This window comes from Strix aluco, chromosome 3 (genome assembly GCF_031877795.1).
Source record: "Strix aluco isolate bStrAlu1 chromosome 3, bStrAlu1.hap1, whole genome shotgun sequence".
Lineage (NCBI taxonomy): Eukaryota > Metazoa > Chordata > Aves > Strigiformes > Strigidae > Strix > Strix aluco.
Genome location: NC_133933.1, coordinates 38,290,019 through 38,303,705, shown reverse-complemented (window position 1 = coordinate 38,303,705; position 13,687 = coordinate 38,290,019). Strand labels below are relative to the sequence as shown.

Below are 13,687 nucleotides of genomic sequence, written 5' to 3'. Positions count from 1 at the left end.
ATTATTGACAGAAAATGAGGCAAACATTCACTTTAATTGGAACCACATAAATTAGACTGGAGGAATTAATTAAAAAAATAATAGACATGCATTTTGAAATTGGAAGGTTCTCTCTAGGTACTGGAAGGGGCATGATAAGGTGACTTAAAAGGTAGCTCCAGTACAAGAAAAGCTAATTGAAACATTTCTTTTATTAAAACAGTATCAGTTGCTATGTGTTTGGTGAATGAAGTGTCCAGAATAAATACCAATGGTAATTAAATTCTGTTTCTATCAGCTAACAGTCCTGCTTTCAAGATCTCTCATTTATTATGAAAGCATCTCAAGAAGTTCACTTCATTAGTTTACTTTGTATGACTCGATGCTGTTGCAAAGTGCTTGATATGGGTTTATGAATCAGATTCTTCTAATCAAGAATGTTTCTTCCCCCTTTACGAGCATAAATTTTGAGGTGTCATCATGCTCTGAATTTAATTTGGAATGAGGCATTTCTTACTAATTTGTTTAGTTTCATAACGGGGTACTAGTACTAAAAATTCTAGAGATAAAGATATGGAAGTTTAGGCAAGTGATAGAGTTGAGTTTTTTGTGGCTGCAAGAATCCATACAGTCTCAATTAGTTGGGAAATAAATTGTCTTAATTTTCTAGTTCCACTGTCAGATGCAGGTGCTGTATAGCTAGCCCCTTGTTAATTTTAGGTTTTGAAATGTAATAGTACCTTTTTGTAGTACTTTCTCATCATACATGTTCTGTAATGAGTTAAAGTATGAATGCTAACGATGGACCTGAGCAGTTCTGTAAGAGGAAATTTAAAGTGGATTGTTAAAATAGTAGTTTACTCTTCATAGCTTCAGTACTTTGGATCCTGTGATGACAGGCAATAATATTTATTCTTCTTTATTCTTCTATATATTCTTTATGGTGGTGAGTTTTATGAAATAATGAAATTTTAGTTGAAATAATGTAAGCATGCTACTTTAAGTAACAATGGGAACTATGACACAAGGGTTTTAAAAATGTTATTTACAGGGGTTTTCAGTGACCTTGTTCCTGGTCAGTGCTGAAATAGCTACAGTAAGAAAACTTATTATCAGGCAGAGGAAGTAGTGTTTGTTCGGTGGGGAAGCTGCTCTCAGAAGATACTTTTGTAGATGATAATGAAATTCCTATTTTCATCAATTCAGGATTTCACAACTACTTTGGAGATAAGTGGGATCATGTGCTATAAAAATGGCAATTTTTCTCATGGCAGTCATGTAAGGTGTTATAAGCCTGGTGTTTACAGTTGCTTTAGGTTCTTCTACTCACTTTTATACAAAACTGCATTTCTCTTCCTTAAAAAGATGTCTGCATATATATTTATTAATGACCTGGATCTTAAGTTGAAGGTCGTCTGTAATAATGTTATGCCTGTTGTCTTGCTAGCCTTTGTTTATTTATTCATGAATTTTCTTGCTAAATAATAAACAAAATCTGGTATTCAAATCTGGAGCTTCCTGTGTATCTTGGGGGAGTATCATTTTATAGAGCCAGAAGAAAGAAGGCCTAGTATGGAATGTTGCCTTTAAGCAAGGGGGGTGTCTTTTTTTTGAGAGAAAAACACCTTAAAACACCATGTCATCAGACTTCCTGCAAAACAAACAAATTAAACCCAGAAACCCAAACATGTTAAACATCCCAGTAATTTTACAAATATGGCAGTCTTATTATATAACTGGATCCTAATTCCTGAATGCTAAACACATGTGATTGCAGCCATGTCCTCGTTGTCTACCATGCTTGCAGATCTGTCTTTCTTATTCTTTATTTTGCACTTTTCTAGTATTTTTTTTCTGCTTATTTGAAAAAATGAAATCTATATAAAAAGCTCAGTGTATCCAACATGCAAATCACAGTATTATTTGAAACTCTTATTAATGTGTTGCCATTTAAAAAGATATAGCAACCATGAAGGATAACTAAGCATAAATAACTCCAGTTTTTCTTCATGAAGAAAAACTGAAAAAAAAGAAAAAGTTGTATTTATGAATAAAAACTCTAGAGCTGAATGACTTTCCTGTACCATATGTGCTCAGAATTCTAAATAAAGTTCAGTTGTATAGAAAATCATCTTTCTAATATTGTTACTGGTTTGTTAATTTTCCCTGTACTTTGTGCATAATGTGAAAGTAATGAGCTTTGCTGATAGCTCATAGAGGAATATACTGTGATAGGTATTTTGCACTCTCCAGTCTAATTTTCAATTAATCCACCTATTGTTGCTATTATTACTGTAGATGTATTAAGAAATAATTTTTTATATATATGTTAAATATTGTTTCGATATTTATGAATATAACTTTGTACAGTACTTACCTCTGATTCAGTTTTATTACTTTGGTTGTATTCTAATACAAATGCTTGTGCAAATTCTACAGTGCATTCCCCTGTGTTTATTCTGCAAGTGGGCTAGCGCATCTTTCTGTCTGTGTGTTATTTAAAACAGGAGGAAAAAAAAAAAGTCCTCCCAAGTGGAGTTTTATTGCCAGTCCATTATTTGAGCTCTAGATTGCTTTCAGATATCTACTTAAAGGAAAGGTTTTATCCATTTCACAGTAGTTTATTATGCAAAATGTAGTTATATATGAATGACAGTTGAAATGCCTTCAGTAAGCTTTGAACTAGAAAAGTCCAGTGAAGAGTTTTCAGTAAATAAAAACCTAGGACTTACAGTAGTATTCCATGGTCATATGTGAACAGTTTTTCCAGGCACGTGAAGAAAAAAAATAAAATTATGCAATAAAGTAAACATTTCACTGTAGCAGTTTCAATGTCATAATATTTGTGTTACTTCCCATAGAGTACTTTCAAAATGCAATTTCTTCTAAGCATGGATATGTTTTCTGATTGCACTAGAGTAAGGTAAAAGTCTGTTTTGTGTGTTGGGATACAAATGGACTAGTAGACATTTGATGTGACACTAACACGTTAATTTAAGCTCTGTAAAAGAACAAGATGTTCTGGCATTAAAAATATGCAGATTGCACATTTAATGCAGTGTAAGAAACAAACATGCTTCAAATAACTTTTTGTTAGTTCACACTGCTAAGTTATGGGAGCTGTAGGACTGAAGAATAAAGAAGTGGTGTAATACTGCCTATCAACCAAAATAATTACTTTAAAGGCTCTAATTTTCTCCTCTTAGCATGCTGTTTACTCCAACACTTCTTGCAACATTCATAATTTATTTGAATGAACCCATTTCTTACTAATGAAAACATCTGTTATAGACCAGAGAATAGGAAGTGTTTGTAGCCTTGACCCTTAAGATAAGCCAAAAGGAGAGCTTAAGTTAAGAACATTTGGGAGTTTCATAAATTTTATGATTTCTTATAGCATGAGTGCAAACGAGAAGCAGCTCTGGCTTAGTATTAAAACACTTCATCTAATATTTTGACATGCCTGTCTTTTCCAGAATAAAATACTTCATGACACACTGATATTGCTCGTATTTGCCTTTTACCTGAAGTTTCAGCTGATTGTAATCACAGAAGTTACTTACCAGAATCTGAAGGGTTGTTCCCTGCTTAGTTACAGACCCCTTACAGTTAAGCAAAAGTTGAGGACTCAGTATTTCCTTAGGTATTTTGTTGGATATTGATGACTAAAGTAAACTAAATACTGGAATTGAGATGGATTTTATGTGTGTGTGTGTGTCACAGAATCAGGAGTATTTTAGGTGATGGTAGAGGTTGGATGTTCTAAATATTTGTTAGTTTGATCCTGAGGTAATGGATGAAATGAACATATTGGGAATATGTTCCTTCTGGTTTCTTACCCTAACCTAGTACCTGTCACTGGACAAATGTACCAGAGAGCTTTAGTCCTGTGCAGAAGACATGATTTAGTGTGGCATCTCTGGCTTTATGGGTTAGAATCAGAAGCTGTAAAGGTAATGGATTTCGTTTTTAATGTTGCTTTTATGAATACCAATGGACAAAAGATTGTCTTGCAAAAGAACTTTTCTTCTGAAGTCTGGAAACAAATCTGGCTTCTTGCCTTTCTTTTAATCTAAACTATTTGAATTCATTGTATATATAGAATATGAAATGTTAGTATCATATCTATATATGCACATAGTCACTGTTTTGTTTACAAAGAAATTCTAAGTAACAAAACAAAAATAACACTCTATTAAGAACCAGTGCGTGAGAGCTCTGCCTGAGATTTTCTGCTCCTGCTCAGCTAGTTGAGATGCTGGGTGCAAACTCAAAGCAAAAGAACTTTGGAGCTAGAAGTCTGGCAATGTTGCTGCTTACTACTAGCAGCTTCTGTACCGTGCAGTAATAGTTTATTGGATGTATTTCATGGATTTTATTGATCTTTCCTTCTGTTATACCATGCAGGAAATGTCTAAATTTCACATCTTATTTTGTTGCTGGCTCCACCTTGTAACACCAGGATATTTTGCACTTAAATTAAAAAAAAACCAAAACACAAGACACCACAACCACTAAAAAAACCCCAAATCTGAAGGCAGTAGAGAAAAGGAGACAATGTTGAGAAGAAGAAAATGTTTTCTGACAAATGGAGAAAGTTTGTTTCCCCTAAACCTGTGTACTGGTTGAAGTTTCTGTAAAAAGTTGCAAAGTTGCATTTCATTAACTAGAAAAGGGGAGTGTGGATTTGATGGTTTTTTGATCAGTCATTGTGCATTTTGGCATGGATTTTGTTAGCATAGTGAAAGTCTCACTAAAAATGAAGGAAAAAATTAATTTAAATGAAAGTGTTTTGCATCCATCTCTAGTTAAACTTCTGGAAATGATGATTAATGTCTTGCCAACTCTCATTCTGTTTTTTCCCCATTGAGACTATTAGGAGAGGTCATTGTTCTGTCAACAGAATTACATTCTGAGTTTAATCAGAATGAAGCCTCCCCTTCAAAACTTGCCAGGGTCTTGCCTGTATTGTGTGTGTATTTTTGATTTGTTTTATTTGCTAAACAGTTAAGGCTTAACTGGATTTATTCAGACACAGCTCTCCTGTAGTTGTTGCCAGCTTGTATTGTGTTTGGGGGGATATTAAGGTGATCTGCAAGTTGTGTTAACAAGAGTCCTGGTTAACCGAAGCCAAATGCAGTCCACCGATACACAGAAGAAATACAATACAGTTCACCCAGTATGTCATGAGATACGTATTTGTACAGGTAAATACTGGACCACAAATCATAAAGCAGTATTTCAGAAATCTGTTGGTAATTTAGGTCAAATTTATCATATAAACTATGTTACTGAACAGGTCCTGTATTGCTGTTGACACTACATTACTAAGGCAACTGTTAATTTTCTGTAGTGTAAGTAGTACAACTTCAGTTACAGTTAGTATGTCTTAGGTGCTTGCGATCAGCAGTCTCAACACTTTCCTCAAGTACTCGTCTGAAGTGAAAAAGTAGTTAAAAAGGGGGTGTGGGAGACATTCTCAGGTTCCACTCAACTCAGGCTAAGACTTTTTTGAAAGTTAATTGATTTGCAGTCTGAATAAAAGTTAGTTCTGAACACGAGGTCCTGGATTCACGAAGGCAAAGAGCATTTAACTGCCATGGCAGATTTTGCTGCTGTGTGACAGCTCTGAGCTGTAAGTAAGCTTGTTGGGAAATGCTGTCACTGAGTGACCATTTTTGACAGTCTTTTATGTTCTCTTTGAAACTGGAGAATTTATCAATAGGTTGCAAAAGTGAATACTTTTCCAGGGAAAAAAACCAAGCACCTTGATCAATGTGCTCTTAAACTTGCAGCTTTGGGAGACACAATGTAGCACTGGTACTTACCATACTATCATTAAAGGACTGTCAGGGCTTTTATTATATAGACCATTTTGTAAACACGTTCTACATTTTTCTGTAGATACCTTTTGTGGATGACACTGAGCTAGTGCAGCCTGAGTAAAGTATTTGCAGCTATCTGGCAAAAAAATAATACACTGGCGGAGAATTTTTTAACTTGCTGAATTTTAATATATTTCATAGTATCTATTGCTGTTCTGTAACTTTATGCTTTCGTTTTTAATGCATTTTATAGATTGCTCATAGTGTATAATATTGAGTGTGACCATTATTTTTGCTCTGCTTCTTGAAGATGGAGTTGCTCCCACTTCTGATACATACATATAACAGCTTTACTTCTGTGCACTGCCTTGGATGCAATCTCATGTAAAACACAATCTTTGGAGCCACCTTATATTTGTAGGCAACATTTGAGATTTTCATGTATTTTCTGTACTGGTTATTTATAGACTGATGGTTCCCAAAATGTCTTCGACTGTGAGCTCCCCTTCTGTCAGGACTGTGGCCTCAGTAGAGGTGTGAAGAGTTGGGTACCTTCTGGGGTGGTGGCTTCAGTTCTAATTGCTGCAGCTGTCTGATTGTTTGGTGCAGAATCCCAAGTGCTTGAAGCTTTCTTGATTTCACAAACACACTAATAATATCCAGGAGCCCAACTTGGGAGAAACTTTGTTGATAACTCATGGGGCCTGAGTTGCACATCTTCCTGGGTCTAGTAACTCATCCCTGACAAAATGCATCCCACCGTTTTTTCAGAGCTGTGTGGTGCAGGTGGGTGATTTCCTGTCTACCACTTCCTTCCTCCTTTTCCCTGGCTTTGAGCTTGTTCCTCTCAAAGCTGGACTTCTGGCTGACTCTTCCACAGCAGAGGTTACAGCTTAATTTCTCTGGCAAATCACTTAAATTCTAAATCAGCATTTAGGGACTGTTTGACTGTAGTGCTTCCCAATCCCAATGAGTCATGTTGGTGATCCATCTTTCTAACACATCATCATCTGCAAATATTTATAGACTGCTCTGTTTTCCTGTCTGAAATCATAATGAGCAACTGAATACTGATTTATATATCTGTTTATGTAAGGAATAAATTCTGCCTTTGTATGTAATTTTTTTTAAAAGAAGTGTTTAGGAATACCAAGAGGTGATGCACTTCATCTTTAAGTGTCTCTTTACAAGGAAGAGGTGCCTTTATGTTGTGAGAATAACTGGATGTTAAGCAAACCAAAATCCACTTGGCTGGGAGGACTGTTCCCTGGGGGCATCCAGTGGCAGAGCTGTGCCAGACTGAAATCCAGTATTGTAGCTGGTAGGAACTGAGACTGCTGCTGTAAATCCACCAGGTATCAGGACTGTGGTTTGGGAAAAAGCCCTTAAGGGAGGATTTGCACTTAAAAAGGAAAAGATTATTTCCCCTCAGACCTGAATCTGCTTTGGAGACCAGGTAAGCCTGAGGATGGAATCTATCAAAGATGTGAAATTTGGACTATGGGGAAGTTTGGAGACTTAGCATGACTTGGCACTTGCTGACTAATAAGAAAAAAAAAAAAAAAAGAAAAGGGAAAAAAAAAGGAAAACTTTGAAGGCAGATCATTTGTACATAGCTTTAATGTACTGTAGTGATTTACTTCCCATATCTAAGTCTGGTCATAGATCAATGAGCAACTTTTAATACCGATGTTGGAATAAATGAAGGAAAGAGAAAGAAGGAACACACATACACACACACACCCCTCCCCCGCCCCCCCCCCCCCCCCCCCCCCCCCCAACCCCCATCAAACAAGTGATGCAAAGGCGATCCCTCACCAGCTCCCCATGCTAACCTGGAATCATAGCTGTCTGCATTAGCTTCACCAAAACTGTTACTAGTGGGATTTTGTGTAACATCAGTGAGAAATACTGGTTTTACAGAAGTGTAACATTTTCTTATACTTGTATTACATGCCTTAGTTCTTCCCTCATCAGATGTTTACTCCTTTATGCTTTTGTACGTGCTTTGTGTGAACTATCTTTAAAATGATGCCATATGCTGTATACTGATATACGCAGTGGTAAGCTTTGGATGCTCTTGAATGGCTGGGGAAACAATAACTTCGTGCAGTTCTGAAAATGTTTGCTGTTCTTCAACAACAAATAACTTTTAAGATATTTTACATCTGAAATAAAAACTTGAAGGCTACTCTTGGTGTTATGAGATATACAAATGATCAGAAAGATGGTACCTCTGACAGTGTTCTAGGGTTATTTTTGTTATGCTGGGTTTTTTTTTTTTTTCATAAAATTGGATGATAAGATTGAGCAAGTGGGATGATGTATGAAATCTTGGTTTTGATAGATTTCCAGAAGAAGCAGCCAGACGATGACTCTACTCCCAGCACAAGCAGCAGCCAGTCAGATTTGTTCTCTGGAGAAACGAACAGTGACAACAGCAATACCTCTCTAACCACGCAGGCCGCTAACTCCAACCAGCAACTTTTGACAGAACTGAATGTAACTTCACCGAGCAAAGAGGAATGTAAGTGCATGAGTCCTAAGTGACAGCAAAGGAGGCATAAACATTTTGCTTTGTTCTCAGGCTTATGTTTCACTGACTCCCTTTTGGAAGGAAATGCCCTGTCTTTTGGGGAGAAAGGAAATGTTGGAAGTTATTCACAAAATAGACATTGATGGCTTTAACCAAAGAACAAATTCAAAGGGGTTGCAGGAGTTTCTAACTAACTTTACAGCTCTTTGAATCGCAGTATACAATTTAGTTGTGATTTTGAGGCACTCTCATTTTGAGAAAATTCTTCTCACATGACTGGTAAATTAATATATGTATTCTAGGATAAACACCAATATCTTGGGAAATTTGACTTTAAAACCTTTTGGTTTGTAATTATTGCAATTGCACATAGCACTGACTGTAATGCGTGTTTGTCTAGACTTAGGTTACTTGCATAAAACTCAAGTTTCATGTGGTAATCCATCTCTTCTTTCATGACCCTTGTTTCTTCTTTATTGAACTGTCAGGCAAAAATTCTCCATGAAGGTAAGCTAAGATGTTAAAGATTAGCAAACACAGTGAGATAAAGTTGTCTTTTAAATTATTTTAAACCTCTGTGCAAGTTCATCCTGTGTCTAATACATTGAGTTGCATTCTGCAACTTAAACGTAAAATTTGTAGTTTTGTTTTCCTCCCAACTGTAGGTTTATTTTAGAAGGTGCGCTGTGGAGAGAATCCCTCTTGAGCTGAGTTTACTTTACATTGTGGCTGTTAAATAGAGGTACACATTGCAAGAAAAACTTGCTTATTTTTTAGTAGGAAATCTGCAAGAGCTACTCTGGTTCTTTAACATTGAGGCAACTGCTGGAAATAATGCTGACAAAGTACTAAGACTAAAAAAATCTTTGATATGCTACACTTGTTTTCAGTTGTGTTAACTACTTACTCTGTTTACAGGTATGTAAATGTAGCATATATATTCTTTTTATTTGCAGATTGGCTGTGGACAAAGCACAAAGTGTCATTTTGGGATTGTGGTAGTTTGAGACCAAAATAAATTTTTTAAATTGTTTTTTTTCTATCTGTATGTGAGAATTTTGTCAGAAATACAGCAGGGTTCAAATGTCAATGTTCTGATACCAGTTCTTGTAATAAGAGTAAACTTGCCGTGTAACTCTTGTGTCTCCTTCGCATACACAGTTGCTGCTGACCACCCATCATCTCTTCCTTCTGTCCAGTGCTTCTTCAGGGGAAACCTGTAATCTGCTGTAAAAACAAGGCCTTAAAACAACCTTCCTAGAGAATTCAGCAAAACATTATGCTTCAGCAATGCATTTGGGCCTTCTCAGGGCAGGGTGCTTCGGCTCCTCTGCTGGCTTATTAGCCAGGATCTACTGTTTGGTATTACAGTGCTTATTGGGTCAGGTTTTCTGAAAATTTGTTCAGTTAGGAATTAAATTATTTTACAACAAAGTGTTTCTGTTGTGGCTGAGAAGGACTTGGGGGTAAGTAGGAAGGCGATTACAGGGATGGGAAGGAAATTAAATAGTGTCCTTCATCCTGAATTGCTGTAAGCTTGTGAACATACACTGAAGATAATGGATATTAAGCAGCACAGCCTGCGGAGCATTTGAAAATATTACCTATTAAAAAAATTCTTTATGACTTCCTGCTGGGGTGATTTTAAGTGAAATACAGTGGAGAGATTTATTTACAGCTTGAGCTCTCTCTGTCTTCTCTCGCATCCCCACTACCTCTTTAATGAAGCTTAATATCATTTATCAGAAATAATTATACACAGATGGAGCTTTTCTGATGGATAATGGCCTCAGCGTGGAAGATTCTTTCCTGTAATGAAGAATGCCCAAACTTTAAATGTCTCTTTGATTTTAATTTGAGGGTGTCTTTTTCTGTGCAGTATTTATTTATTTTGCAGCAAGTTACATAAAGCATGCACTGCTCTCATTACAGCTGTGTTCTTCAGAGACTGATATTTTGCAGTGCCATGTGATGATGTACAGCTATGTGCTGTTCTGAATAGGATTGTGGTGTTTCACCAGAAATCAATGTATGGGATCATTATGGTAATCCTTATCAAAATGTGTAAAGATTGGAGTACTCAGGAAGGATTCTCATGGTGCATTCCACTCCCTTCTCTTCCCTTTCAAGCTTTTGAGAAGAGTCTCACATCAAGGCATTTGCCATGGTACTTGAGTCCGTAGGGTAAACAGATTGGACAGAATTGCAGCAAGTAATTTAGGCAATTAACAAATTCCATTCATGTTATGACAACTGAAGAGAACCATAGAAATCTCATGTAGTAAAATTCTTATTCTGGGTCAGAGAAAGTGAGGGGTTGGTTTGTACCCGGTTTTGAGTAGCCATTTCCTTTTTTAACACTGAATGAACGATATAGGAGAAGAGTTCCTTGGACTGGATTTTGCAGGAGTTCATTTTGACAATATGCAAGTATTTCTGCCTTTTTTGTTACTGTTTTAATGTTCTGTGAGAGTTGCATTTGCATTCCTGAGTGTCTTATATACACAACCAGGTTGCAGTGACTTTCCATCTCCTGCCATCCTTGTTTCTGAACAATCACCTACCCCAGTGGCTGCTTTGCTGATTAATATCTCTTCCCCTAGTAGATGAAAAATAGTTCTCAGTCTTAAAGTTACAATCAACAAAAATATGTTAAAGATTTATGCTTGGAGACAGTGATGCAAGCTTCAGGACTTTTTTTCCTCCTTTACATGTGTTTTCTTTTTATAAAGTATTACTTACCACCAATTTTAAAAAAAAATGCTGTTGCAATTTAGGGGGGCAAACTTTCTAAGAAATTTTTTTTCCCCTACATATTCTTCTTGAGTTGCCTTTTTTTGTCCATCCGTAGCAGTAAGTTTTCTGGAATAAATTTTTGCAGACAAGGAGTATATATTGATATTGTTATAGCTTTAATAAGTCTAGATTCACATGGATTTTAACGATCTGTTTCTTAACAGATGTTAAATTGGTCTAACTTTTATTCTTCTGCTACTTTATGTGGAGATAAGTGTCTCTGTTTAATTTCTTGTGTAGTTTTCTTCTATTCTTGTTTTTCCCTTCCATCTCACCTCTTTATTTACGAGGTCCTAATAGTAGTTATTTCGGTGTCAGTCACCATATGAGCTGGTTGCTCTGTCAAAGATTTCCTTTTCTTATTGGGTGGACAGGGTTTTTGTTTATTTTTAACAGACAAGAAAAAAGGGATTTGATAATGACCCTCGCTTCTCTCTTTCCCTACCTCCATCCACCAGCACTCTTAAAAAGATTAGCTTATTAAGGAAGGTTCTGTGCATTATGGTAAAGAAAAGGTCACACTGCACATAGAATAATTTTGCTTAGTTTCAGGCCTTCATTGCTTTCTTTGGGGTTGTCACATTATTTTTCTGTCACTGTATGAGTAGACCTAAAGCTCATGCTGTGCAGGTTTAAAACTAACTGTGGTGTTACGTGACAGGAGAAATGTCAATGTGAACAACTCTGACTCTGGCAGCTGGATCAGATTTGATATTTCAGTAGTTCTTGGCTTCAGTTGACATGATTTTATTTTAATTATGTGCTTAACTCTTCCTGGCCTCCTTGAATTAGCAAGAGCCACAATTGAAAAAGGACAAAAGGAATATATGATGTTTCTAGAACAGTTAAATGCTCTACATTTCTACATTGAAGACTTTATAAGAAGATACACAAAGATCTGAGATACTGCTGTAAATGTCAAAAAATACAGTGGAGATTTCAGCCCAGAAAGAAGTTGATGATCACTGACCACACCTTACCTCTGTGTGTGCTGAATTTAAGATGCCTAAATATGCATTTTCAGGACTGAATATCTGTAGCTAGATAATGTATACCCTGGGGAATTTAAACTGTTGCATGTCAAGCTAAGTGTTTAAAGCATCATTAGTTTATCTCAAATACTTAGGTTTGTAAGACAAGTTTGAAGAATGCTTTAAAACATTGTTTATTTTATTAAGCACTTGCATGTGCTGCAAGCACTGAAATACCCTTGATTATGAAGTTATTTTGGTGAAGTTACTTTATGTACATAAAGTGTACTACATCTGAGGCAGAGATGCACCAGGCTTCTGTAAAAGATCCCTGGCAGAAAGGTGAGAGATTATTTTTTCTACTGCACTTATTGGATGTTTATACTCTGAATTTCATGGCTTGTTGAAGCATGACTGTGTAAAAAGCCACATAGGCTATAGTACTAGAAAAGTAACGATATTTTTTCTGTCTTTGGAATAAAAAAAAATAATCTTATGTCAGTTTTTTTCGACATAACCTTATGAAAAATGGGTAAACAAGTGCATCCTTTCTTTTCTTTCTTTTTGTTGAGTGGCCTTGTCTGACACTGTGCAAAAGGTTTCTACCAGTTTATGACTTCACAGTTTTTGCATTTTGTCTGGGTTTGTCAGCAGAGTCAGAGATGACAGCTTTCCTACGTATGCTCTGAAAATACTTCATATTTTTAATTACTCTTGTGATATCCTTAATTCCGTTTTTTGCCTTTTAAGTAAGGATAGTGATTTTTGAAATGACAATTGCTCTTTGATGCTATCCATTTGTATACTTTTCTAAATGCCCTGGCTTTTGAGAATTCAGTCGCTTATTGCAGTAGGAGTCAGTTTTGTACATCATTTTTTATTTTTTTTTGTTTTTTTCCTAATTCTGCCTATGGGGAACTTTGTTTTCTGCTTCATCTCTGACTGGAAGTTACGTGCATACCCACTTCTATAAACAGACCAAGCTAGCTGTCTATATTTTTCTTGGTTGTCACAGACGGTTGTAAAGAATAATTCGCTTTGTTGCTAACCTGATTTATTCTGATACCAATTTGTATGTTTTTCTCTGATTCAAAAGAATGCATTAACTGTTAAAATTATGCTGAGCTACAAAACTAGCCTACCTGACCCACATGATTTAATATTGCAATTAAACTTGTACCAAGACATAACTGAGAAAACTGCAGCTAGGTGATGGTGATGATGAATAATTCTAATTTTCCTTATCAGCTCACAAGGTTGTCATGTGTTCTTTCTTGTTGTACTCAATTTTGTGTCTTGTATCAGAGCAAGAGGGGGCACACCTCTAATACAGAATATGTACCTGGCTGGTTTTTGATATTACAGTCATCTTTGAATTTCTGTCACAGAATATGAACTACCTATTTTCTCAGGCTGCTTTTTTATTGAGTTAGATAATAGTAAAAGGTGTTTTACATCTTAAGGGATTTTTTTTTAGCCTTGTTTTCATTAGATGCTATACACAAATAGCCTTTTGACACTGTTTTTAATGTTAAAATTAAGAGTAATTGAATTTTTCATTTGGATTATCATCAAACCTG

The 13,687-nt window shown here is 36.0% G+C and overlaps 1 protein-coding gene across 3 annotated transcripts in view; it reads left to right on the top strand.

The window, feature by feature from the left end:
- Positions 1-13,687, top strand: part of ZFAND3 (zinc finger AN1-type containing 3) — a 140,888-nt gene that overhangs the window by 80,915 nt on the left and 46,286 nt on the right. For all 3 annotated transcript variants that reach the window (XM_074818134.1, XM_074818136.1, XM_074818137.1), the window contains one exon: positions 8,152-8,331. In XM_074818134.1, the coding sequence (XP_074674235.1) occupies positions 8,152-8,331 (180 nt within the window). The remainder of the gene's footprint in view (positions 1-8,151; positions 8,332-13,687) is intronic.